This window comes from Perca fluviatilis, chromosome 11 (assembly GCF_010015445.1).
Source record: "Perca fluviatilis chromosome 11, GENO_Pfluv_1.0, whole genome shotgun sequence".
In the NCBI taxonomy this organism is placed as follows: Eukaryota; Metazoa; Chordata; class Actinopteri; order Perciformes; family Percidae; genus Perca; species Perca fluviatilis.
Window position 1 is genome coordinate 299,701 of NC_053122.1, and position 25,619 is coordinate 325,319.

General features: G+C 40.7%; 3 protein-coding genes across 3 annotated transcripts in view; 1 reads left to right on the forward strand and 2 right to left on the reverse strand.

Moving 5' to 3' along the window:
• The window catches only part of adhfe1 (alcohol dehydrogenase iron containing 1), a 44,068-nt gene extending 41,626 nt beyond the window's left edge, over window positions 1-2,442 (reverse strand). Inside the window, 1 exon segment of the mRNA XM_039816038.1 lies at window positions 2,335-2,442. Coding sequence (XP_039671972.1) covers window positions 2,335-2,387 — 53 coding nt within the window. The 5' untranslated portion in view covers window positions 2,388-2,442.
• A 6,966-nt stretch (window positions 2,443-9,408) lies between these two features.
• On the reverse strand, window positions 9,409-10,362 carry LOC120567752 (high choriolytic enzyme 1-like). The gene has a single exon (XM_039814761.1). The coding sequence runs from the start codon at window positions 10,307-10,309 to the stop codon at window positions 9,554-9,556; it is 756 nt and encodes a 251-aa protein (XP_039670695.1). The 5' UTR covers window positions 10,310-10,362; the 3' UTR covers window positions 9,409-9,553.
• Window positions 10,363-13,307: 2,945 nt separating this feature from the next.
• Window positions 13,308-14,294, forward strand: LOC120567748 (high choriolytic enzyme 1-like). The gene has a single exon (XM_039814730.1). It carries the CDS (start codon window positions 13,361-13,363, stop codon window positions 14,147-14,149), a length of 789 nt encoding a protein of 262 aa, XP_039670664.1. The 5' UTR covers window positions 13,308-13,360; the 3' UTR covers window positions 14,150-14,294.
• Window positions 14,295-25,619: the final 11,325 nt, after the last annotated feature.

Here is a 25,619-nt window from a genome sequence, read left to right on the forward strand (position 1 = left end):
TTTATGGAGTCTTTATGGAGTCTTTATGGACCCTTTATGGAGTCTTTATGGATCCTTTATGGAGTCTTTATGGATCCTTTATGGAGTCTTTATGGATCCTTTATGGAGTCTTTATGGAGTCTTTATGGAGCCTTTATGGAGCCTTTATGGACCCTTTATGGATCCTTTATGGAGCCTTTATGGACCCTTTATGGAGCCTTTATGGAGCCTTTATGGATCCTTTATGGAGCCTTTATGGAGCCTTTATGGACCCTTTATGGATCCTTTATGGAGTCTTTATGGACCCTTTATGGAGCCTTTATGGATCCTTTATGGATCCTTTATGGGGCCCTTTATGGACCCTTTATGGACCCTTTATGGAGCCTTTATGGAGCCTTTATGGAGCCTTTATGGATCCTTTATGGACCCTTTATGGACCCTTTATGGAGCCTTTATGGATCCTTTTGTATTCTGTATTGAGTGGAATGTGAAACTGTAGGTTGTCCTGCACACCTACAGTGTTCTTGGCCAGGGTGGGGCCACATGGGGACGACACACAAATCTGCTTCTTTAGATATTGGGGGAGACATATCCCCTCTACGCCTATGAATGTGTCTGTCTGTCTGTCTGTCTGTCTGTCTGTCTGTATATATATATATATTTTTCTCTTTTCGACGTTTTCGACACGTCCCCCCCATATATATATATATACACATATATATATATATACACATACACATATATACACATACACAATATATTATATATAATAAATTATAAACATATATATATATATAAATATATAACATACATATATATATATATATATATATATATATATATATATATATATATATATATATATATATATATATATATATATATATATATATGTGTGTGTGTGTGTGTGTGTGTGTGTGTCTTTGTCCCCCTCAGAAAATATGACTATATTTTGGGAGATTAAAGAAGTCCACGGTTTTCCAACCTTTGTGACACTGTTTTGAAAACGTTTCCAACTAACCGAGCAGCTTCAGATGACAGAATTTAGATGTAACAGGCTGAACAGAAACGGTTGTGTATTTAAACTCCAGCTACACAACATTTTTATTTTAACGGGGCAGAGTCAGGTAATGAGCTGCCACATCTTTCAAATGAGAACCGGTTCTCAACGGCCTTAAATCTAAAATGGGACAGTTCAGTGGAACAAGTTAGACCGGCAAATTAAAGTCATCCCCAGCATGAACTCTTTCATAAAGAGAACCTAGGCCTGGTTACTAGAGAGGGTAGCGGAATAGAGCAGGGGGCCAGCTAACCTTTCTATTTTTATATATTTAATGTCACGGATTATCACACACTCTGTACGTGTCTTGTCCTGATTTTATGTGTTGAGGACCACAATAGAAATAAGTCCTGGACGTGATTGTGTTGTTACCCTTGATTGCATTTCATGTCTTTTCATGTGTATGGCAATAAATCAAATCACTGTTATTCAGAAACGCATTTAGAGCAAATTAACCCAAACACACACAGTACTACACCGTGAGAGACTTTGTAAAACCAGTTTACAAGTAAAATAAAGCTTCCAAGCGTGTCACATATCTGCCGAATTGTCAGAGACCTTCTCCCAATTTATAATATATATATTCCGATGAACTCTGTGAACCAGAACATGCACGTTAACAGGAAAACGTATTAAAACGGCAGATTTTTGAACGGAGTTTGGCGACATCTTCTCTTTTTCACATAGGAAAAACAATCAAATGGATTGACAGTAACCAGACAGTACACTGTAAGAGAAGACCTGTTTAAAAGTAAAATAAAGATTCCAAGTGTGTCACATCTATGCCGAATTTTCAGAGACCTTCTCCCAATTTATAATATATATATTCCGATGAACTCTGTGAACCAGAACATGCACGTTAACAGGAAAACGTATTAAAATGGCAGATTTTTGAACGGAGTTTGGCGACACCTTCTCTTCTTCACATAGGAAAAACAATCAAATGGATTGACAGTAACCAGACAGTCGCCTACACTGTAAGGGAAGACCTGTTTAAAAGTAAAATAAAGCATCCCAGCGTGTAACATGTATGCCGAATTAAAAAGGACTTTCTCCTGATTCCTAATATATATTCATCTGAATTATCCGAACCGCAGAACCGGAAGTTTAACGGCTTTATAAAGGTGTTTAAAAAGTTTTAAAATGGCTGATGTTTGAACGAAGTTTGGGGTCACCTTCTCTTCAGAGAAAAACAACCCAGTGAGAGGAGTGATGTTTCTTAACGTGTAGTTTCTCCTCTGTTCGGCGGACTTGAGTTTTAAATCACAGTTGTAGTGAACGTGCATGAAACTTACGCCGCGCTCGCGAGCTGTGTGAGCAGGTGAACGACTCGGTCCCGTCCCGCCATCTCTGCAGAACCTGATCTGCACCATCTGCACGCGCTGCGGACTGAAGCGGATTAGCGTGACAGCAGGACTCCCCGCTTCCGCCTCCGCTTTTCAAAATAAAAGATAAAAAGAAACAAAACAAGGAACAAAAAAGTGAAATAAATATAAAAATGTCCACAAAAAGGCGCTACAAACGTTAATAGAAACGCTCAGTGAACTGCATCTCTCATCTCGCACAATATACATCTCACACACACACAGACACACACACACAGACACACACACACAGACACAGACACACAAACAGACACACACAGACACAGACACACATTCAGGGGAGTTGGATGTGTTTTATAAACTCCTCTAAAGCAGAAATGAAGAAATGGCGTGGAGCAGTGGCGTCGGCAGAAACAGTATTTTGGACGGGCCAGTGTAAAAGTGAGTGGGCCATTTTCAAAAAGACGAAGTAGCAAAAAGGACAAACTGAAAAAAACAGCAACGATTTGACCTTCCAACATCTACTGCATTACAACGACAATAGCAGTACTTACTCCAACATGCTCCACCAACCATGCTCAGTCTAAAACGTTTGTACACAACAATATAGATCACATGTGTCAAACTCGAGGCCCGAGGGCCAAATCCTGCCCCTCGCAGATTATGATCCGGCCCGTAAATCAATTTAGGTTCACAATACATTTTGGTCCACCTAGTTTTTGTCACTTTTTCCGAATGTTTTGCCACTTTTTCCGATGTTTTTGTCATTTTTTTTGACGTTTTTGTCACTTTTTCCAAAGTTTTTGCCACTTTTTGTCTGTGATTGCTGAGGAACTTTTTCCTGACTTCTTTAGGAAATGATGTCGACCAAACTGTAAGTGAGAAGACATGCAATACAATCAAGGATGTTTGGCTTTTCCAATTAAATAAAAGCATATTAATAAACTAAACATGTCTGGCCCTTGATATGAATCTTAGTTCCTAGTGTGGCCCTCTGGGAAGTTGAGTTTGACCCTCCTGATATAGATAAAAACCTGTCGACTTTAACCTCTTCAGGCTAACATATATTTGCACCGGTAGAACCAGCAGCATTGGCTCTGCACAGCACGGTTATAAAATGAACCCTTTTATTGCACAAAGTGGCAACTAAACATGAACCCACACAGCAGAGAAGGCGTTTACATACTGCAGGACATAGAACAGCCGACATCAGACAGACATCACACATGGAACATATATCCTTTGTGCATTTATAACAGCATTGTTGTGTGGTGTATTAGTAGTAGCTGTAATGTTGTGTGGAGAGGAATCCGCTGACACCGTTTCTTGATTATAGAGATTTATTTACATCAAAGAATTCAGCGTCAATTTACAAGCTTCTGCAGAGCTCGGAGAGGACCTCACCCAGATTCTCAAAAATGGTCACTCTGAGGTTCTGCTGTTAAGACATGGTATATATGTCCTAAACTTTGGGTAGCATAAGGTGGGGGATGGAAGTAATAATTGACCAAAATCATCCTTTTGGAACCAAGCCAACAAGGACATCCCTATTTCTAGGGGCCCGACTAATAATGCTTTCCAGATGTTTCCGGAGAAGTGTCCTGTGGAAGTGGGGTGAAGTTCATTTGGATCATCATGTATATAGATAGTTCAGATATAACTTAAATACAAGTTATAGAATGTGCAGAATAAAATAAGGTGTTAATACACTTCAGTTGCTTCAGGACTATACGGTCAGATCATGAGCAGCTACCAGCAGTAAAAGAAAATCAAAGAATGAAAACTTCCAGCCAAGCATTGTTTGAATTATGAAAGCTATAATGAAAAGTGGCCAGCAAGGCTCCAAATCTTAGACAGTGTGTCAGGATCAATGAAAACTAAAAACTAGGTCAATCACAGATAAGTTATCCTCTTATTTAATGTGGACAAAACACAAACGTGTTTCAGCTAGAAGCTATCATCAGTGTTCATCATTTCTTACTAAATAGGAAGGTTACTAGGTTACTTAATTAATAACACAAGAAGCATGAAACCCGTTGGACTTAATGTTACCTCTGTGAGGGCTTCCTCTCTCTCTGATTGGCTGTCAGCTCCGCTGGGGAAATGGCTGCACACGCTGCAGAAAAGCTCGTCCTTGTTTACACTGGACTCCATCCAAGAAAACTGTCCGTACCACTTTAAAGAGAAGCCATTGTTGTTGCGGTAACTTTTAACATTTCATTCATTCATTCCACCAGTGGACTATTGCTGGGTATTGGACGCCTTCCACTTTAAAGCTATACATGTCCTAGCTGCCATCAATCTATGTGGATCTATGTACATACTTTCATATATATTCCACTTGTCAGACATATCGGTTCCCAAAAGACATAAACGAGGTGAAAGGGGAACAGATTTAAACACTGAGATATCATCTTGGTAACAAATTTCCAAAATAACGAAAGTTGATCACATGACCAAAGCGTATATGAAAAAAAGTACCTTTGTATTTCTTACAACGCCAACAAAGGAATGATATTTCACTGTCCATTTTATTTAATTTCTCTGGTGTATAAATAGACCCTGTGCATTATCTTAAATAATGCTAATTTATGCCTTAAATTATAAGAGCATTTATGTACTTTCCTGCAAATAAAAGACCGATTTTATTTACCAAGTTACCACTTTTGTCTTAGATAGTCTGTATTTACCCTTGAGCTTGTAGTAAGAACACTATAAATCTTTGAGATAAGTTTATCCTTATTTTTCTCCATATTGTTCATTATAAAATCAATTTTTGATGGTTCAGGTTCTTGCAAAGAACTGTGCTCCAAGTTGACTACATGTCTTATTTGAAAGCATTTAAACAAATGGGAAGAAGGAACTCCATATTTCTGCTGAGCTCAATAAATGAAAAATTCCCCTTTCAAACAAATGTGAAATTTCTCTTATACCTTTATCGTACCAAAGTTTAAAAGTATCATCCCCAACAACAAGGAATACCTGGATTTCTCCAAATTGGTGAAAACGGGGAGAGAGTATTTTTATATTCTAACAATTTATGAGACCATTTCCAAATATAGAAGCTATTCAGTATAACAGGATTTCTAATTATTTTAACCACTTCTTTAAAATCCATATATGGTAAACATTCCAAGTTATATGGACCAATGTGCAAGGATTCTATTCTTTTCCACGAACATGTTGTATCTAAAAACCATAATTGTATCTGTTTGAGCTGAGATGACAAAAAATAATAATAAATATTGGGAATCTTCAGGCCACCAGTGTCATATGGTCAGTGCAAAACAGACACCCGGACACGTGGGGATTTGTTATTCCAAATAAAGGAAGAGATAAGACTTTGTAGTCTTTTAAAAAAAATGTTGTGGTGGGGTAATCGGGAGATTTTGAAATAAATATAAAAATTTAGGCAAAACAGACATTTTAACTATTTAAAGTGATGGTTGGGAGTAATTTCACCCTAGGGTCCTTTGCACCATGACGTCGAGCCAAACAAACCCCCTGAAGCTTTTTTCACCTGGGTCTAACATTGGGAGAGTTAGCGCAGAGTAGCGTTATCAGCTGAATAGCTTAGCACAGGGGCTAATGGACCCACGTTTGTATCTCGTAAATGACCCCACTAATAATGCCCGAAATGATACCAAAGGTCTACACTAGTACATATAGGTTATGTTCTCATAAAACGATGGATTGGAAAGTTTGTAAGTACACCAGAAGTTTATGTAAATAACACTTGCCTGCTGGCTTCTCGTCTCTCAGGATACTATGCATCCTGATAAAGTTGCCTTGGCCCCCCCACATCATCACATACCCTTCACCATACCACATACCCTTCACCGTACCCCCACATCATCACATACCCTTCACCATACCCCCCATCATCATATACCCTAACCATACCCCCACATCATCACATACCCTTCACCATACCCCCATCATCATATACCCTTCACCATACCCCCCATCATCACATACCCTTCACCATACCCCTACATCATCACATACCCTTCACCATACCCCCACATCATCACATACCCTTCACCATACCCCCTACATCATCACATACCCTTCACCATACCCCCATCATCATATACCCTTCACCATACCCCCACATCATCACATACCCTTCACCATACCCCCCACATCATCACATACCCTTCACCATACCCCCACATCATCACATACCCTTCACCATACCCCCATCATCACATACCCTTCACCATACCCCCACATCATCACATACCCTTCACCATACCCCTACATCATCACATAACTCTTCACCCATACCCCCCACATCATCATATACATCTCACCATACCCCCATCATATACCCTTCACCATACCCCACATCATCACATACCCTTCACCATACCCTACATCATCACATACTCACCATACATCATCATACTCCCTTCAATTATACACCCTCATCATATACCCTCATCATCACATACCTTCACCATACCCACATCACATACTTCACCATACCCCCCAAACCTCATAAGCCCCCCATCATATACTTCACCATACCCCCCATCATCACACATACCCTTCATCATACTACATTTCACATACCCTTCACCATACTCCCCATCATCACATACTCCTCATCATACCCCCCATCATCACAAGCTTTCACCATACTTCACACATACCTTCACAACACATCATATACTTCACCACCCCATCACACATACCTCACCATACTCATCATCATATACCCTTCACCATACTATCACCCAACACACCCCAACATATATTCACCATACTACCACATACTTCAAACTTCACAAACTTCACCATACCCCCATCATCATATACCTTCTCACCATACCACACATCACATACCCTTCAACACCCTCATCATCACATACCCTTCACCACCCCACATCATTACATACCCTCATCATACTTCAACAACATACCTCACACCATCATCATATACTCTCACCATACATCAATACATATCCTTCACCATATCACACATACTTCACCATACCTATCATTACAGCCTTTCATACACCCTACATCACACCCTTCACCATAGCCCTCTTTATCACATAGCCTTCACCATACCCATCATCACATACCCTTCACTCACATTACATACCTTCACAACCATCATCACACATACCTCACCATACTACACACATACCTTCACCATACTCATATCATCACATACCCTTCAATACCCAGAGATTGGCATGGGTTGCTTTCCATGAAATAATCTCTCAATGCAAATTAAACCAGCTATTAGGCTAACTGACATAAAACCATGCCACTCTCTAGGTATGGTGAAGGGTATGTGATGATGTGGGGGTATGGTGAAGGGTATGTGATGATGGGGGTATGGTGAAGGTATGTGATGATGGGGGTATGGTGAAGGGAGTGATGATGTGGGGGTATGGTGAAGGGTATGTGATGATGTGGGGGTATGGTGAAGGGTATGTGATGATGTGGGGGTATGGTGAAGGGTATGTGATGATGATGGGGGTATGGTGAAGGGTATGTGATGATGTGGGGGTATGGTGAAGGGTATGGATGATGTGGGGAGGTGAAGGGTATGTGATGATGGGGGTATGGTGAAGGGTATGTGATGATGTGGGGGTATGGTGAAGGGTATGTGATGATGGGGGGTATGGTGAAGGGTATGTGATGATGGGGGTATGGTGAAGGGTATGTTTGATGGGGGTATGGTGAAGGGTATGTGATGATGGGGGGTATGGTGCGGGTATGTGATGATGGGGGGATGGTGGGGGTATGTGATGATGGGGGTATGGGTGAAGGGTATGTGATGATGTGGGGTATGGTGAAGGGTATGTGATGATGGGGGTATGGTGAAGGGTATGTGATGATGGGGTATGGTGAAGGGTATGTGATGATGGGGGGTATGGGGAAGGGTATGTGATGATGGGGGTATGGTGAAGGGTATGTGATGATGGGGGTATGGTGAAGGGGTATATGATGATGGGGGGTATGGGTGAAGGTGTATGTGATGATGGGGGTATGGTGAAGGTGTGGATGATGGGGGGTATGTGAAGGGTTTGTGATGATGGGGGGTATGGTGAAGGGTATGTGATGATGGGGTATGGTGAAGGGTATGTGATGATGGGGGTATGGTGAAGGGTTATGATGATGGGGGTATGGTGAAGGGTATGTGATGATGTGGAGGTATGGTGAAGGGGTATGTGGATGATGTGGATGGGGGTATGTGAAGGGTATGATGATGTGGGGGTATGGTAAAGGGTATGTGATGATGGGGGGTAAGGAAGGGTATGTGATGATGGGGGGTATTGTGAAGGGTATGTGATGATGTGGGGGGGCTATTTTAATTCCAAAGGCCAAGGGAACTTTATCAGGATGCATAGTATCCTGGATCCATGAAATAACTGGCCTTTAAAAATAATGCCTCTATGGGAATCTAACATAGGGGTGGACTGACTCATGTCCCCTGTATTTTAAAGAAGAACATTTATTTATTTCGATACGTTATTCATTCACAAAGCTGTCCTTAAAGGTTGGATTTTTCCAAAAAATTTCAATTAAGGCATTAAGATCAATTTCCAAAGATGATTTTTTTATTCCTCTTTTTAGTCAACTTTAGCGTGGGTATCCTAATTTTTTCATATGAAGCTTTCTTATTAATAAGGGAAAAACTTCCACTAATGAACCCTGACAAAGCACACCTGTGAAGGTAAAACCATTTCAGGTGACTACCTCATGAAGCTCATTGAGAGAACACCAAGGGTTTGCAGAGTTATCAACAAAAGCAAAGGGTGGCTACTTTGAAGAATCTAAAATATAAGACATGTTTTCAGTTATTTCACACTTTTTTGTTAAGTACATAATTCCATATGTGTTCATTCATAGTTTTGATGCCTTCAGTGAGAATCTACAATGTAAATAGTCATGAAAATAAAGAAACACATTGAATGAGAAGGTGTGTCCAAACTTTTTGCCTGTACTGTATGTGTGTGAGCTTATGTACACAAGATTAATTTTTATATGTAGAAATAGATAAATGAACAACACAAACAAACAAATATTGAATGCATGCTTTAATTAGATAGCGTACAGTATCAGAGAATTCACAGATTCATAGTCATAGATTCTGCTGTCTGCTTAAAGAATATTTGAACAGAAACTTGTTTTCATAACTGATAACTTTGGATAAGATGTGTTGTTTTTAGCAGCTGTAGAGCTTATTGATCCTTATGATGTCCCAGGAGGACAAGCCCTGCCTCTGGCCGATCTGGACGTTAGGGTTGGGGATGGGGGTGATGGTGTCCTGCCCGTTGATGGAGAAGGCTGTTCTTCCATAGTGCATGATGGAGGTGTAGTCGTAGGGAGTGTTCAGGTTGTTGGTGACCTGCTTGTCGAAGTTGAAGAACATCTGAGGGTCGATGTTGGCCCAATTGATCGTGACGTAGTTGTCGCGATCGCTCCTGGTCTGTTCGTGCCGGAAGCCCAGAGCGTGGTTGAACTCGTGCTGGATGATGCCGTAGTACATGCAGCCTGGCCTCTGCAGAGAGAGAACTTGACCGCCTCCCACTTTGCCCAGAGAGGAGAAACATCCTGATTGGTTCTCCACGCTGATGTAGTCGGTCTCGTTGTTACGGGGCACAAAGCGGATACAGGTTTTGCTGTTAAAGCCCTGCAAGGCGTTGTCAATCTGCCGCTTCTCTGAGCTGGTGTACTCACTGCTCACGGTGAAGGGGACCGTCACCAGGCCGCTGGAGTTTTTCTTCCAGAAGCAGTTCTGGTTAGGGCACATTAGGGCATTTCTGGTACTGGGAACCAGCAGGTCTCCTTCCAGCAGGATCTCATCGCTGCCCTTGTTGGAGGTCAGGATCCTGGTGGTTATGTCGACGGTGTCTGGAAGAGGAAGGGCCTGAGAGAGGCCGAGCAGGAGCAGCAGCAGCAGGCTGGCAGAGGGAGTCATCTTCAGAGTCGGTCTGGAGGCTGTGGAGCTTCTCTGGAGAGCTGCTGTGGAGAGACTCCTTGAAGCTTGATGTTTGACTCAGTTCAGTCCAGGGTCTTTATACTGTCCTCTACAGGTGTGTCTGCAGGAGGCTTATGGGTAGGGGTCTACACTGCTAGGCCTGAACAAACCTCTGAAGGGAGGACTCCACAGACAAGCCTACTTATTAAACAAACGTGTTTTTGTCCAGTTTATCCTCATTGTGGGCCACATCCTTATAGCTCCACTGAGCTCAGCTGTTTTTTATTTTTCTTTGGTTTAAAAATGGCTTTTTAGCAACCTTTATCAAAGTGTATATGTACAAATTAAATGTGTGTGACTGAAATACTGTTTCTTCACTCTCTGATGACTTGCGTGATTGAAATCCCCATGTGCACCTTTTATGACAAGCTGAAGAAGAAGGTAGGTTCTTCTCTACGTCCTCTTACCGTTTAGCTGCTGCTCTGCCTGCTGCGTTAGGGTTAGGGGACACACACAGACACAGACACACACACACACACACACACACACACACACACACACACACACACACACACACACACACACACACACACACACACACACACACACACACACACACACACACACACACACACAACACACCAAAGATGGGGACTCGAGTTTGAGACTCCAACTTGAGTCGAACTTAAATCTTTTTCCAACTGCTTACACAAATTTTTAAAACTGTCTCCTTTTTTCAAAACTCTACACACAATTCCCAAAATTTGGGGGATTGTGTGCACTTTGTGCAAAACAAAGTCTGATTGATTTCTAATGCTTAAATAGTCATTAGATAGTTGCAGGCAGCATGGATGCAAATTTACAATGTTGCCAATGTATGTGTGTGAGCTTATTTACACAAGATTAATAAGTAAGTTTTATATGTAGAAATAGATAAATGAACAACACAAACAAACAAATATTGAATGCATGCTTTAATTAGATATCGTACAGTATCAGAGACATTCATTGTCTTAGATTCTGCTGTCTGCTTAAAGAATATTTGAACAGAAACTTTATTTCATTACTGATAACTCTGGATAAGATGTGTTGTTTTTAGCAGCTGTAGAGCTTATTCAGTGTGCCGATGTGCAATCAGCACAAAGACTATTATTGCCCATACTTATTATTATTATTCCGCCTGTTTTTTTTCCCGCTACTAGTCACGGAGCGTTGCCAACACGTGCACACAAAATACATCAAAACGTGTGTTATGATCGGGAATGGTTTGCTATGTGTTTTCAAAAAGATTTGCTGCACGGTTTTCATGAAATATGCAAAAAACAGCCGCAAAATATGCCATAGACTTCAATGGGAAATCTTTGGGAAATCTCTTAAAATCGCTCAAAACAACCCCTCTTTGGGGCCATGCTGTATCGTCATACTTTAATGTAGAAAAATAATTAAAAGACTTTGCATTTATTGAGCTGAATGGGCATTCTGATGTCAAGCACGGTTTCTACAAAATCACAGTTTATGTATCGTCCAGAATCCATCGGACGTAAACTTTTGGCTCTTATCATACCAACTGTCGATAGTAACAATGAAAAAAAATTGAGCTGCAGTTTGTTTTCAGACCCTTTCAGATTTTCTAATGTGTGTGTGTATGGGGACAGAATGTTGAGGACAGAGTGCGCAGCTGCAGTACGAGTCTCTGAAATGTTTCCAAACAAATTGCGCTCTCCGCTACAGTTTTTACTCGTTATACATCATTGTTGGTCAAAATGTAGGGATTTTTGTGCCGGTCGCAGACATGTAACTATGGAATCCATCAGACATAAACTTTTGGCTTTCTTCATACCAACTGCCGATAGAAACAACAACAACAACAAAAAATGGAGCTGCAGTATGCTTCTCTGAATTGTTTTCCAAAGAACTGCTCTCCCTCCTACAGTTTTCATTCTTCATACATCATAGTTGGTCAAAATGTATGAAATGTTGTGCCGGTCGCAGACATGTAACAATGGAATCCATTGGACTTAAACTTTTGGCTTTGATCATACCAAATGCCGATAAAATTCAAAATAATTATGCGGAAATCACCATAGCAACATGTTCTGACACACACACCTCCCATCATGGAGATTCTTTACTGTAGGCTGTGTTGTCCTCTCTTACAGGACATGTCGAACAGCAGAGTAAAGGTAGCTCAGATTAGCTGTTATAATGATATTAACTATATACCTGTGGTGACAATGGTCTGTGATGTCAAACAGCAGGTTTTTGTTGTTAGCCAGTGCTATTCGGATGTGCACCAAGTAGTAGGCACACTGTCAAAATTTCTTGCGGAATTTTCTAGTTGATCCTTACGACGTCCCAGGAGGACAAGCCCTGCTTCTGGCTGATCTGGACGCCACTGTTACTCAAGATGGGCTTCCTTATGGAAAAAACTGTAAGTGCGACTTGAGTCGGAGTCTCAAACTCGAGTCCCCCATCTTTGCTGTATGTGTGTGTGTGTCTGTGTGTGTGTGTCTGTCTGTGTGTCTGTGTGTGTGTGTGTATGTGTGTGTCCCCTAACCCTAATGCAGCAGGCAGAGCAGCAGCTACACGGTAAGAGGACGTAGAGAAGAACCTACCTTCTTCTTCAGCTTGTCATAAAAGGTGTACATGGGGATTTCAATTATGCAGGTCATCAGAGAGTGAAGAGACAGTATTTCAGTCACATTTAATTTGTACATACATACTTTGATAAAGGTTGCTAAAAAGCCAATTGTAAACCAAAGAAAAATAAAACCAGCTGAGCTCAGTGTAGATATAAGGATGTGTCACACAATGAGGATAAACTGGACAAAGAAACGTTTGTTTAATAAGTAGGCTTGTCTGTGGAGTCCTCCCTTCAGAGGTTTGTTCAGGCCTAGCAGTGTAGAACCCGACCCATAAGCCTCCTGCAGACACACCTGTAGAGGACAGTATAAAGACCCTGGACTGAACTGAGTCAAACATCAAGCTTCAAGGAGTCTCTCCACAGCAGCTCTCCAGAGAAGCTCCACAGCCTCCAGACCGACCCTGAAGATGACTCCCTCTGCCAGCCTGCTGCTGCTGCTCCTGCTCGGCCTCTCTCAGGCACTTCCTCTCCAGGAGCCAAGAGGCGAAGACGAAGAAAAAGCCCCAGACACCGTCGACATCTCCACCAGGATTCTGACCTCCAACAAGGGCAGCGATGAGATCCTGCTGGAAGGAGACCTGCTGGTTCCCAGTACCAGAAACGCCCTCATATGCCCTAACCAGAAGTGCTTCTGGAAGAAAAACTCCAGCGGCCTGGTGACGGTCCCCTTCACTGTGAGCAGTGAGTACACCAGCTCAGAGAAGCGACTGATTGACAACGCCTTGCAGGGCTTTAACAGCAAAACCTGTATCCGCTTTGTGCCCCGTAACAATGAGACCGACTACATTAGCGTGGAGAACAAATCAGGATGTTTCTCCAGTCTGGGCAAAGTGGGAGGCAGTCAGGTTCTCTCTCTGCAGAGGTATGGCTGCGTCTACTACGGCATCATCCAGCACGAGTTCAACCACGCTCTGGGCTTCTGGCACGAACAGACCAGGAGCGATCGCGACAACTACGTCACGATCAATTGGGCCAACATCGACCCTCAGGAGGCCTACAACTTCAACAAGCAGGTCACCAACAACCTGAACACTCCCTACGACTACACCTCCATCATGCACTATGGAAGAACAGCCTTCTCCATCAACGGGCAGGACACCATCACCCCCATCCCCGACCCTAAAGTCCAGATCGGCCAGAGGCAGGGCTTGTCCTCCTTGGACATCATAAGGATCAATAAGCTCTACAGCTGCTAAAAACAACACATCTTATCCAAAGTTATCAGTTATGAAAACAAGTTTCTGTTCAAATATTCTTTAAGCAGACAGCAGAATCTATGACTATGAATCTGTGAATTCTCTGATACTGTACGCTATCTAATTAAAGCATGCATTCAATATTTGTTTCCGTTGTTCATTTATCTATTTCTTATGGTGGCCGACAGGAGCAAATGCCCTGCAACTTCAGAAAACACATGCAAATAGACAAAACACATGCAAATTACAGTTTTTTCTGATGACTTAGGCACATTTTTTGTAACTATTGGCTATTTTTGCAAAACTCTACACACAAATACCAAAACCTTTCGCCAAATCAGCAAAACATTGTCGTTCTCTTGCAAAAGCTAATAAACCTTGATTTACTCTTCAAACCTTCGTATAAATTGTATTTTAAATTTATTTTTTTATTTTTGACATGTACTTTGAGTCTCCTAAGGTATCCAATAAGAAAGCTATCTTAATATCTGATTGTTACTCAAATTTCTTTGTTTAAGTGCTCCTGCTTCTATATTATTAACAATTTTTGAAAGTCTGTCTCTTTTGTATCTTTTATTTCCCTCTGTTTAGACTATTACTCTTATTTTTATTTTCATATTTTATTATTTGTATATATTTTTGCATCTTATTTGTTTATGTATTGCGATGACTGGATATCTGTAAACTATTTTTTGAAATAAAGTTTTTTTAAAAAGAAGGTTGTTGGAGGAATCACTTTTTTTCTCTTTTTCACCAAACCGCAAGTTTTGCAAGTTCCCGCAATTTCATCGCATAAAATTGCATAAATATCCTGCATATTCCATCTCATTTTTTGAGAAAACGTGCCACATGATCCAGGATTTTTGCCCACAACAATCACAAAAAAAACTTTTTCTGGAAGGACTGTATACATTGACGTGCATCATTACAATAAAAACAAACACCAAAAAACAACATTCAATACATCACTGAAAGAAAAACAACGAAAATAATAACAAGACATAACAACATTCACCACAACACACAACACAGGACCTAGTTTAAATTATTCATAAACTGTAAAGATGAGATTATAACATTGTTCACTAATAATATGACCAAGCAAATGCACACAGAGAACCCTCAATGATACTAACATCATTCATTAAATATCCAATACAGAGTTCTCCTCAGCTAGGAGATGTTCTTTACAGTTTTTTACAATTGCTTACACACTAAAATTAAAACTTTCACACAAAGTAGCAAAACCTTACACTCAAGAAGCAAAACACTAGCCTAGATCTGCACAACTGTAAGTACATTGTCAGCTTCACACTTTTTGCAAAACATCACACACAGTGATTTGCAAAACACTAAACACACTTGTATGCATTTGACACAGACATTTATCATGATGTAATTTCCTTGCAATTTCAAAGCAAAGGCTTCCAAATGAACACACCCATCAACCAATTGGTTAAACACAGCCACCAGGTATGAAAACACATGATTGCTTAATTGTAGACACACCAATCAGGTTTAAGCACTATATAAAATGCAGGAGGTAAGTTCACCTGCTATGGAGCTAGAACAGTGACAGTAACCTGTGGTATTGAAAATAAAAATTGGCATTGAAACAACAAATATTGGTACTGAAAAATGTTGAACTGAAATATAAAACACAAACATCAAAAAGTAATAATCTCACAATGCTATTATTTTATTTCACTTTGACATTTGTTTGTATTATGATAGGTTTTTCAATGTCAATCTACATTTTTTCTTGATGTCTGACTTTTTTCAGTAACAGTTTTTTTTTTACGCTGTCAGGATTTTTACAATGTCACTGGTTTTCAGTTTCAACTTTCTGTCACTGTTTTGGCGTAGGGAGGAGGGGCCTGAGAGGAGGGACAAAGAGGGCGTGGTTTACAGGTAATTTGCATAGGCTACTGGGAGAGAAGGCAGCTCCACAGGCATCCACAGATCCATGTGTTATAACCACATATCTGCAATGGCTTCCACAAGTTCACCTGGAACCTCCAAATCTAGTAAGTCTGTTTATTTCTGCCATTTTTTTCACGTAGAAGCAGGCTGGTTTACTGTTAACTTTTAATGTAGGCCTAAGCTGTGTTGTTTTGGCAGAGGTTAGAACTGTTCTCTTCATCCATGGTTAGCACACGTCAGCTAACTTGTGGCTAATTGTAGCTAAGTCTCCGGCTGGGGATGTCAATCTATCTTCTATAATCTAGTATTTATAATAACAGTAATTCGTGTCCTTTATAAGTCTAAGGCCAGTGTTATTGCTGGTGCCGCGAGCGCGCTATCGCTATGCGTCTCTCATTAGCTCCGTCATGGATGTCTTAAGAGAACGAGCTCTGCTCTCTACCTGCCGACACAGGCACGGAACGTTAACGCCCCTCCCCATAACTATCCTCCAATCACAAGTATAGCTGGCGACTGACAGGGTTTCTAGGCAAATCACACAGGCAGAATGCGTTCACTGACATTTCCTAAAACTGGGAAAACACAGTTACTGAAAAACTGCCTTAACTGAACATAACAGTTAACATTATCATGTAAACCAGTCCAGTACAATATTTTATAACTGTTTAACTGATATTATCAGTTAAAGGTTTACTTGGACATAAATGTATAAATTTGTCTGTAAAACAAAACTAGTATGTCTGAGGTATTTCGCGCAAAAGGCATAACCTTTACATTTCTCATCCGATTTCACTAAGTTGTGTATAATTACAGACACCTTCGACTGGGAGGCAGTTTATGGAGAGACTGCTGAGAAGGCTTCAGGAAGTTCTGCAACATCAGCCTGTGGATTTTGACTATTTACACTTTTACACTGTTTTTACACTGGTTTAAGTCATGAAATGGGACTTGTACCCTTTGCATAGACCAGTACATATTAACCCTCATATGCATTATCATTGCATTTACTGTAATTTGTTATTAAATATAGAGTCAAATTCTTACTTGAATATATTTATTTGTTATTCATTGAAAAGGTACAGATTTAACTGTTTTGCTGGAGTCCATACTGTAAATGCATGTTATTTCAAAAACTGTTAAGGATTAAAATCAGTACTACATATAAAGTAGTAGTGGTATGTGTCATTTTAAACAACAAAATGGTTTTCCTGTGTTATCCTGCCATGTTTATGTGTGAAGAATCACATAGTTAAGTGCAGTCTTGCAAAGCTATCCGCCATTGTACTAGGAGTTAGTCACAGGGTAAATGGCTGCCCTCAGTTCTGCCATAGTCTGTAGCCTCAGAGGGCACTGGATGGGTGGTAAAAGTACTCCACTGGCAGGCTCTTCTGTCACTGTCATGGTCCCCCTCCAAGAAAAGATCTTGTATATCCTGTAATTGACAAGTAATGTTATTAAAAGACTGCAGTTGCTTTTATAATACTTCACAAAACAATTACACTATTTTTTGTAAATAAAATGCACACTTTAGGTGTGCATTTTATTTTTTATGTACATATGGCCATAATAAATATCCAAACAAAATAAAAAAAGGTTTAATTCAACATTTTGAAGCTGCACAGGGTCCTGGAGAAGTCTGGTAAAGTGTCAAGGTCCCTCTGGAGGCGTGGTACAAATATATAGTGGTTTGGAGGGATCTAGCAGGTGACCCTCTTAAAGACTGACACATCAGTGCACTATTAATATCACTTTCAACCCCCAAGTGGGCTAGCTGATGTGGTATTAGCTAGCGTTAGCGCTTGTTCGATGGGAGACTTAGCTACAATTAGCCACAAGTTAGCTGACGTGTGCTAACCATGGATGAAGAGAACAGTTCTAACCTCTGCCAAAACAACACAGCTTAGGCCTACATTACAAGTTAACACTAAACCAGCCTGCTTCTAAGTGAAAAAAATGGCAGAGATAAACAGACTTACTAGATTTGGAGGTTCCAGGTGAACTTGTGGAAGCCATTGCAGATATAGGTAATCTGTGAGGATGCCTGTGGAGGTGCAGTCTCTCACAGTATGCAAATCATATGCAAATTACCTGTAAACCACGCCCTCTTTGTCCCTCCCCTCAGGCCCCTCCTCCCTACGCCAAAACAGTGACAGAAAGTTGAAACTGAAAACCAGTGACATTGTAAAAATCCTGACAGTGTAAAAAAAAAAACTGTTACTGAAAAAAGTCAGACATCAAGAAAAAATGTAGATTGACATTGAAAAACCTATCATAATACAAAAAAATGTCAAAGTGAAATAAAATAATAGCATTGTGAGATTATTATTTTTTGATGTTTGTGTTTTATATTTCAGTTCAACATTTTTCAGTACCAATATTTGTTGTTTCAATGCCAATTTTTATTTTCAATACCACAGGTTACTGTCACTGTTCTAGCTCCATAACCTGCCCTCAACCAAAATGGAAGGAGTCAGAAGAAGAAGACTGAGGGCTAGATTTATCAAGCCGTTTGCGCCTGTTTCCAGGCGCTAATTGGTCGCAAAGACGGACGTAACCGATGCGGGCTATTTACAAACAAGGCGCACTTGGGTAAAATCGCAGATTGTCTGCCACATGAACGAGAAGAGACAAGTTGCGCTTTCAATATGCGTTGGTGGGAGGGTCGTGGGGAAAGTGGGAGTTCCACCCAAAAAGGTGGGAGGATAAGCGCAAAGTGCCCCTAATTATATATTCCGTGGTATTTATAAAGACTGTCAGTAAGAGCGCGCCTCTATTCTGCGGGGGAAATTCTCCGCCTCTTAAAAGCAGGTCTAAACCAGCCGCAGTCCAGTTTCCTTGTAGACCTTTATGCCGCTGGTGAAATGGCAACAGCAATTTGAGCAAGACGAAGACATAGGCGAGGCTGAAAATATTTTTAACACAAGAATCACACTTTGTCAGTGAACACAACATCATTTAGCGTTACAGATCAAGCAGCCGTGCAATATTAGAGTTACTGGAAGAAATCAAAGATGAAATTGAATCTCCCACTCAGCGTTCACATCCCATTCCAGCAGTTGTTAAACTCCTCGCTACATTACACATACTGGCATCAGGATCATTTCAAACAGTCATAGCATCAGCAGTGGGAATATCACAGTCTGCACCCAGCCGTATCATAGCACATGTACCGCTTTGCTACAGCGCAATTTACGGTCTAGTGGGCGGAGAAAGACGCTGATTGCCTGATGGGTGTCAGGGTTGATAAATACTACGCAAAATGTGGAAGCATAGCGTGCGCTATTACCAAACTCGCATAAACGGACGCAACGCAAACTGCGCTAGTGTTAGTAAATCAGGCCCTGAGAGTGAGAGGGAGAATCCACAGAGGAGGAGAAGAAGGTAGAGGAAGAGGAAGAGGCCCAGCCAGAGGTAGAGGCCGAGGTGGAGGTAGAGGAAGAGGGAGAGGGAGAGGAAGACCTGAAGCTGGAGAATATGCTCAAAGAAGAAGAGGACCAGATTTATCAAATCAAAGTTGCGCAACACTAGTGAAAAGATAATGTCTAGTATGTTTCGGTGTATTTCTGTGTATTTTTGTGATTGTAACCTGTACTGGATACCTTATTTTATGTTTGTCTGTTGTTTGCTGAGCTAACAGTGTTATGTACACTACTGCAGTAGCATGAAAACTGGGACATGTTTTGTTGTGATTCTCCATGTTGACTGATTTGGGTATATGATAAATAAATAAATTATATTTTCCTCAGTCTGCAGCATTGGTTTAGTGTAGTATGTGGTGAACTTATTGTAAATTTGCACTTTCTCTGTGTACTTCATTTACAGTACTCTAATCACTGAGAAGTAGAATTGCTAAAAGTGTTTTAGGTTAGCAACAGCAGTGTGTAACTGGTTCAAACAGGATTAAGTCATATGGAAAGTGTGTGTTTCATATGGTAACAAAATATGTTTTTTATAAATTAGTGTATAGTTTTTGCAAGAGTGTTTCATTTTGCAAAGGGTCTGAGGTGTTCTGCTTATTGGGTGTGTGGTTGTGCTAATTGTGTGTAGTGTTTTGAAAAAGACTGTCCCTGTTTTCAAAATTGTGCTTAAGCAATTGAAATAAACTGTAAGTAATACTTTGAATTTAGGTTTTCTATTTTCTTGAATGACATGACTAGGCATTGCATTCCAATTAATCATGGCTCTATATATTACAGTGTTTTTCCCTTTGTTTGTTCTTACTTTAGGTTATGTGAATTTACCCTCCGTAGCATGCTTTGTGCTGTAGCCATGTTTATCAGAAGTAAGACCAAGTACAACTTCAACAAGCAGGTCACCAACAACCTGAACACTCCCTATGACTACAGCTCCATCATGCACTATGGAAGAACCTTCTCCATCAACGGGCAGGACACCATCACCCCCATCCCCAACCCTAACGTCCAGATCGGCCAGAGGCAGGGCTTGTCCTCCTTGGACATCATAAGGATCAATAAGCTCTACAGCTGCTAAAAACAACACATCTTATCCAAAAGTTATCAGTTATGAAAACAAGTTTCTGTTCAAATATTCTTTAAGCAGACAGCATAATCTAAGAATATGAATCTGGGAATTCTCTGATACTGTACTCTATCTAATTAAAACATACAGTACATTCAATATTTGTTTGTTTGTGTTGTTCATTTATCTATTTCTACATATAAAACTTACTTATTAATCTCACATGTGCAAAACTCAAACTATTGTCTGCACAGCAGCAGTCACCTGAGCCAGAGATATTACACAAGTCATTTTTTGGAAGTCCAAGTTAAGTCTCAAGTCTCTGGCCATCTGATCTGTCCCTAACACTGTATTGTTAAATCTTAAGAATTCAAAGCATATCCTGTAGCTCCCATCCATACAGTATATAGTATCAACATCAGTTGTAGGATAACTTTATGTGGTCTACTAGGGGCGGCTGTGGCCCTGCCAATCGGAAGGTTGGTGGTTCGATCCTTGGCCCTGCAGTGCCGTGTCGAAGTGTCCTTGGGCGAGACACTGAACCCCGAATGTAAATGTGTGTGAATGATTATCTAATGAGCAGGTGACTCCTTGTACGGCAGCCTCGGCCACAGTGTATGAATGTGTGTGAATGGTGAATGGTTCCTGTACTATGTAAAAGCGCTTTGAGTAGTCATTGAGACTAGAAAAGCGCTATGTAAGAACAGTCCATTTACATCTAGCCCTCGGCCCTCGTGAAATATTAACCCAAGTCTGTCACATCATATGGATACAACTAGAAAGATACAATCTGCCTGTTCCCAGCATTAGCACAACACTTTGCGATGGTTAGTTTGTTACCTGTGATGATATATACTAAATCTAACGTCTCTTTCACTAAAAAAAGTGAAAGTGGAAATCAAGAGAATAGTGGCAGCGCCACACCAGTTACAGAACAACATGCATCTCAGTGTCAGTCCAAATTACGCACAATAAGCAGTTTGAACTCACTGATGTAATGCCATTTATTTATTTTCTAAGTGTTAGTAGCAGGGCATGAAGTTAACTTTTTTGACCACCAACCACAAACCAGTGACTTTTTACCAGCCAGTTTTTATTTTTGTCTCATAAAAGGTGAAAAACAGGACTTGCTATGTCTCTATGATCCTATCCTGTCCTATTCATGGTAGCCTACTCATGGACATTGCGCCGTCATCACGTGCTGTAGTAGGGGGGCCAGCCTTGATAATACTGCATAGGGGTCCGGTGTTGGCTCGTTACGCCACTGCATATAAGAGATGAGAGGACTGCCAAAATCAGGAGTAGTCTACGTGTACCACAATAACAACAAAACACTGGTGAATGTGGACCATAACACATGAGCTGTTGCAAAAAAGTTGCAACTTTTTTTGTATAGTTCTTAAAAATAAAAAAAATTAATAAAAAGGAAACTTGTTTTGGGGAGAATAATAATTAGTACTATTAATTAATTACTCTGGGCTGTGATTTTCTAGGAACCTTACCAAAAAGGCTCAGGATGATGATATGGTATAATATATAATATGAAAACGGCTGGTGGATTTAAGACACAAAATAATAATTTATTGAATGAATCAAATATGAACATTTCTGTCAGTGGCTTGTTGATCCTTACATTGTTAGTTAATTTCCTAACCTGGGATGGGACTCACATTCATACGGTTTCATAAAGTACTTATTGGACTTTAACTTATCATTGCACTTACAATAAAGTAGCTGTCCTCAATTTAGGTCATCCTGTAGGTCTCATCTGCGTTTTTTCCTGCATCCACCGTGTGTGATTGTGTGTGTGATGAAACAGCAGCAACATTCAGAGACTTAACAGTGAAAAATGGTTCCAGCGTACATTGATGTTACAATGTCTACAGGTTGGCAGGACGGTCTGAAATGTTTTGATGGTCTTTCGCTGGACGTTTTGTTGGTAAATGTGAGATGTTCCAGTCACACACACGTCTCGTCTTCATAACAGAAACAAGGAAATGAATTCGAGTAGGCTCAGTGAAACTGAGTCCAGCACGAGGGAGACTTGACTCAGAGGAGGAGAGGTTAGTGAGAAGGAGGTGGGACACACAGGTCCATCTCCCCAGGAACAAACGCTGTGTCGTATGGCGTAATTGCTCCCGTGGATGATTTGTAGGCTGATTGCTTTGACCTGCTTAAAGAAACTGGGATCTACTTGCTTTTCATCATCACTGTCTCAGCAGAGCAGAATACACCTCTTGCAAATGTGTTAACCCTTTCTCATTGGATTGACACATCCCCCCCCCCCCCACCCTTTTGCACAGATGTCATTAAAAGCAGTCTAAACGCCGTTGTTTTAGCTATGGTAACCAAACAGAAAGCATCTGTTCCTAACTATTAGAAACTACCTCCATCAGTATGAAATCACTGGAGCTCCTGTTTGACATTCCTTCACACAAATCTTCAATTAGCAATCAGTGTGTAGAGTTAGGCCATGTGGCCCCATAGATCAGTGTGCAGGGTTAGGCTATCAACCCGTTCTTATTCCAAACTCGTAAAATAAGTACGTTTGGTCAGTGTCCTTCAGCGTCTGATGCGACGAAAAAGGCACCCTTCGGCGTATTTGTGTAATGTACTGGGGAGAGCCGCAGTTGGATGAGACTTGCCGAGTGGTATGTAAGGGGAAATTGCAGGGGTGGGTTTGGGGTGGTGGTTGGGTTGAAGGTGGATGGGTAGCCGCACTTTCACTCAGGAGACTTCGGGTTGCCGCCGTGGCGTTTTGTTTCTCTCCATTTCTGTCTCTTTTGGCGTCCTTCCCGTTTGTTTTTCTCCGAAAAAGGGACGGCAATAGTGGCGACCAAGCACGTTTACATGAGACGCTAAAGGAGACTTTTAACGTCAAATAAGAACGAGAAAGGCTCCTGACCGAACGTCCTTATTTTGCGAGTTGGGTGTGAGAATGTGTTGAGGCTATGTGGCCCCATAGATCAGCCTACAGGGTTAGGCCATGTGGCCCCATAGATCAGTCTACAGGGTTAGACCATGTGGCCCCATAGATCAGTCTACAGGGTTAGACCATGTGGCCCCATAGATCAGTCTACAAGGTTAGACCATGTGGCCCCATAGATCAGTCTACAGGGTTAGACCATGTGGCCCCATAGATCAGTCTACAAGGTTAGACCATGTGGCCCCATAGATCAAGTCGGGGCATAGGTTAGACCATGTGGCCCCATAGATCAGTCTACAAGGTTAGACCATGTGGCCCCATAGATCAGTCTACAGGGTTAGACCATGTGGCCCCATAGATCAGTGTGCAGGGTTAGGCCATGTGGCCCCATCATCAAGACACAAGAGACTGAATATCAATAGTGGCTATTTCTTATACTCTACAGTAATATATGTTTATACTTCACTGTAATAGATTTTATTTTAATTTTTTTAATTTCTTATACTCTAATAGATTTTATTTTGGTTTACATGTATGTTGTGTAATATTTACAGTATTTACGTTTTCAGCCACAGTTTGAAAATAAGAATCAATGGAAAAAATAAAATTTGCATCAAAGCATTTCTGATTCTGGATCCAATTATTTGCAAGAAGGCAAATTTAACAACAAATGGCTCTGGCATGAAAGCTACGTACAGAAATAGGCTACAATAGAGATAGATAGACAGAGATACTTTATTTATCCTGAAGGAAATTAAGGTGTCCAATAGCTTATACACAACAAACATCCACATAGGCACACATATACATATTTTGTAAAGCTTACAGAGGTCATATGATCGAACAGTTGTTTTGTTTGTACAGTTATATATGGAAAAATGTATTGTTTAATATTGGCAGCGAGCTCCAAAAAGCTTGGCTTCTTTTTCAAATTTTTTTCATGTAAATAAAATTTGGTTAAAATAATTATTAAAGACATATGACATCCAAGCACACATACTACATAAATACAAAGAAATATATCAATAGTGTGCCTTACAGTAAAGTTTGGTTGTAGCATGTTTAAAGGAGCGGTGTGGAAAAAATGCAAAAAGGTGCAATGGTGTCATAGTGCAAGAGAGTGTCAGTGCAAACTCTATCTATTCAAGTACAACAGGCAACACAATATACCAATACCTAAAGTTGAAAACTGTCCATACAGAACATAAGGACAGCATGGTGTATTGATCATACATGCAAGCTAGCAAAACATGACAAGCACTGAGTGCTGTATTTAGTATTTTGTTGACCAGTGTGTAATGGTTGATTGGAAGAGCTCATACACTTGTTTGCAAGTTGTGTTGTTTGATGGCAAAATTTGCTGTTGTTGCATATTTTAAATGTTTGGGCACAGTTAGAGCCTTTTGCAAACAAAATGTGTAATTTTGACCATGAGTGCCACTGTTCAGCCTGCGTGTTAACTGTTTTGAAAAATGTGGAGTTTGAGTTGACTGCTGCGTCAAAGCAATCAAGAAAAACTATAAGTGAACAAGGTTTACACGGTCCACCAAACACTGGACCGTCTTGACTGTCTTAATTCTGCACATATTTCTGTTACTGTAGTCCTATAGGACAAGGCTTGTGTACCAGAGTCTGGTAGGACAGGCTAGGACACTGCAGGTTATTTTAAAGGTCCCATGGCATGAAAATTTTACTTGATGAGTTTTATTAACATTAATATGAGTTCCCCCAGCCTGCCTATGGTCCCCCAGTGGCTAGAAATGGTGATGGGTGTAAACCGAGCCCTGGGTATCCTGCTCTGCCGTGTGTGTGTGTGTGTGTGTGTGTGTGTGTGTGTGTGTGTGTGTTATCTCATTGTTCAGTGTTTGGCTGACGGATTTACATACCCGTCGCTATGGGCGGGCCATAGGGGGCCGGGCCCGCCCCCAAAAATGCTTGTGCCCCCCCACTTGAGGCACAGATCTCTTAAAAAAATTACTTTAATTTTATATTATCATAGTTGCTAATTTTGTGTTGCATTAATGTTGCATTCTTTATCATTAAAACATTATAAATATAAATAAACAATGGTGTGATTTTTGTTTGATTGATGGGAATCTACACTGCAACAGCCTATCACGGCCTTACTAAAAGAAAGTTAGG

Bases quoted from the DNA above. Each gene is read 5' to 3' on its own strand.
- LOC120567752 (XM_039814761.1), bottom strand. From the start codon at position 10,309: ATGACTCCCTCTGCCAGCCTGCTGCTGCTGCTCCTGCTCGGCCTCTCT.
- LOC120567748 (XM_039814730.1), top strand. From the start codon at position 13,361: ATGACTCCCTCTGCCAGCCTGCTGCTGCTGCTCCTGCTCGGCCTCTCT.